Raw genomic sequence first — 2,500 nt, forward strand, 5'->3', positions numbered from 1 at the left:
GTCCTAGCGTGTTTCCGACTCGATAATCGTGTTTTAATTGATATTCACACCTGGATTGGTACACAAACACGCACTAACGCACACACAAACACACACACACACACACACACCCACCCACACACACACACACACACACACACACACACACACACCTTATACTTGGTAATAAATCAAAAGTATCTGATCTGATACTTTAACCTTATATTCAGGTCTGACCTAATACTCCATTCAAAACTAATCCTTGAATCAGACTTCAAACTCATCTCAGACGTAGTACTCCCTCTGACCGATTCATATCTGACCTGATACTCATACATACTCATACTCATCTTTAGCCTGATACTCATTCATTCTCATACTCATATCTGATCTGTTACTCATACATACTCACACTCATATCTGACCTGATACACATACATACCCATACTCATATCTGATCTGTTACTCCTGCATACTCATGCTCTTACATACTCATACTTATCTCTGACCTGATACTCATACATACTCATACTCATCTCTGACCTGTTACTCATACTCATCTCTGACCTGATATGGTGGAGGAGAGCGAGCCGGCGGAGGAGCCGTCCCCCTCATAGGCGTAGGCGCGCAGGTCCTCCCCCGGCAGGAGCGGCTCGCAGGGCGTCCCCACGACCGCCACAACAACGGGGGTCGCCGCACCCCCACGGGGCGCCCCCTCCTGCGCTTCAGCTGGGGGAGAGCGTGGGATGCTTTCTGTTATATGATAAAGCGAAAATTAACATGAATAAAAGAATGCAACTCCTGGCAAAATGCTACACAAAGTTACAGTTGAAGATTTCCTCGGGGTACAGTTGCTTTTTGAATAATAATAGAGGGCTACCTAGTCTTGCCAGAGTGCAGATTTAATTTTATTTGAGGTAAGAAAGTGCAATAGTTTGATTCGCCTAATTCTGAAATGCACAAGCTAAGGTTTTTCTTTCATATAATTTTTTCCCCTGTTTCTGGTAATTGATTGTGTGTTAGCTCCTTTGCGTTTCTTCTCTTTTCAAAATAAAGTAAGTGAACGAAACTGGCATTTCCTTTGCATACCCTTTTTAATATTCTGGAGAAGATAGAAGCACAAACAAGATGATTTTTGAGTTACTGACTTTTATCTAAACACCTCGATTCACGAGTATACAAAATATAAACACCATGAATGTGTGTTGATATATATGCCGACACCTGTTTTGTATACGCATGAGGCGAGGTGTGTAAGACACCTGCTCGCAAGAACGTATACGTGTGTGTGTGTGTGTGTGTGTGTGTGTGTGTGTGTGTGTGTGTGTGTGTGTGTGTGTGTGTGTGTGTGTGTGTGTGTGCGTGTGCGTGTGCGTGTGCATGTGCGTGTGCGTGTGCGTGTGTTTGTATGTGTGTGTGTCTGCCTGAAAGTATGTCCATGTAAGCCATGTAAGTGTGCATCCCCCCACCCATACACACATACACACAAAGAAAAGAAGGCCTGGCACAGGACAATACAAGAATGAAAATAACAAACGAAGATTCACGGACCATCGTGAAACGGGGGAGGCGGGAACACAGGATCCAAGAAACAGAAGTGCCACACTACCTGCATCCTGCTGCGTCGCCTCCGTCTTCGGCGCCTTCAGCTTGAGCAGCTCCAGCAGCGTCTCCTGCGTGACCTCCGACGGGCACTTCTTCCCTCCGCCCCCTGCCTCTCTCCCGCCCTCCAGGAGACCGCCGGGCCCCAGTTTCCCTCCGCCTTCCACGCTGGTCTGCCCCTTCACCATGGCCCCCTCGCCCCCCGCCCCCTCGCCCCCCTGGCCGCCCCCCTCCCCCCGCGCGGCTCGCTGGTGCCTGTGGATGCGGAGGGAGAGGACCACGCCGAGCACCACTGCGCCGCGGGAGAAGTGCGTTAGTTCATGTGTCTATAATCAATATGTAATTAACATATACATGCAGGCTTTTATACATACAAATCTCTATTTAAGCTAAATAATTGCCCATCCATACAATTTAAAGTAACTTAACACAGCAGATATCCATGGAATAAAAGATATCTTCGAACCTTTTTCAAAATCCTGATAAAATGGCATTGACCCTTGATAAATAAGCATCTTCTGTCCTCGGTAAGAATTTCTGATACAAGATCCGTGGCCTTTACAAATGAAAAGACGCAAATAATTTTTACAGGAAACAAAAAATGAACGAAACTCCGGCAATCAGTCTTACAACTTGAACCTTCATTTAATTCAAGATTTCCACTTCTGAGATTTCATATTATATCCCTCCAAGGTCTAGGAAACACTTGGGCTCTAAAGTTCTCATTTAGTTCTGTTAAAACCATTAAAAAGTTGCGACAGTCCGCAGAATATAATTAGACACTAGAAGAGCTCTCCGGAAGTCGCGTCACGTGTAAGTCTAGTTCAGGGTTGTACTGTGGTTCACCGTTCGGGGTCGTGAAGGAGAACTTTTATTATTATCATTGTTTTTTTTTTTTAATTCAGGATGGTCCGCAAGT

General features: G+C 45.6%; 1 protein-coding gene across 1 annotated transcript in view; it reads right to left on the reverse strand.

The window, feature by feature from the left end:
- The window catches only part of LOC125045331, a 3,419-nt gene extending 1,650 nt beyond the window's left edge, over positions 1-1,769 (reverse strand). Inside the window, exons 1-2 of the mRNA XM_047642537.1 lie at positions 1,517-1,769; positions 547-732 (exon numbers count right to left, since the gene is read on the reverse strand). Coding sequence (XP_047498493.1) covers positions 547-732; positions 1,517-1,769 — 439 coding nt within the window. The remainder of the gene's footprint in view (positions 1-546; positions 733-1,516) is intronic.
- Positions 1,770-2,500: the final 731 nt, after the last annotated feature.

Source organism: Penaeus chinensis, chromosome 37 (assembly GCF_019202785.1).
Source record: "Penaeus chinensis breed Huanghai No. 1 chromosome 37, ASM1920278v2, whole genome shotgun sequence".
Taxonomy (NCBI): Eukaryota; Metazoa; Arthropoda; class Malacostraca; order Decapoda; family Penaeidae; genus Penaeus; species Penaeus chinensis.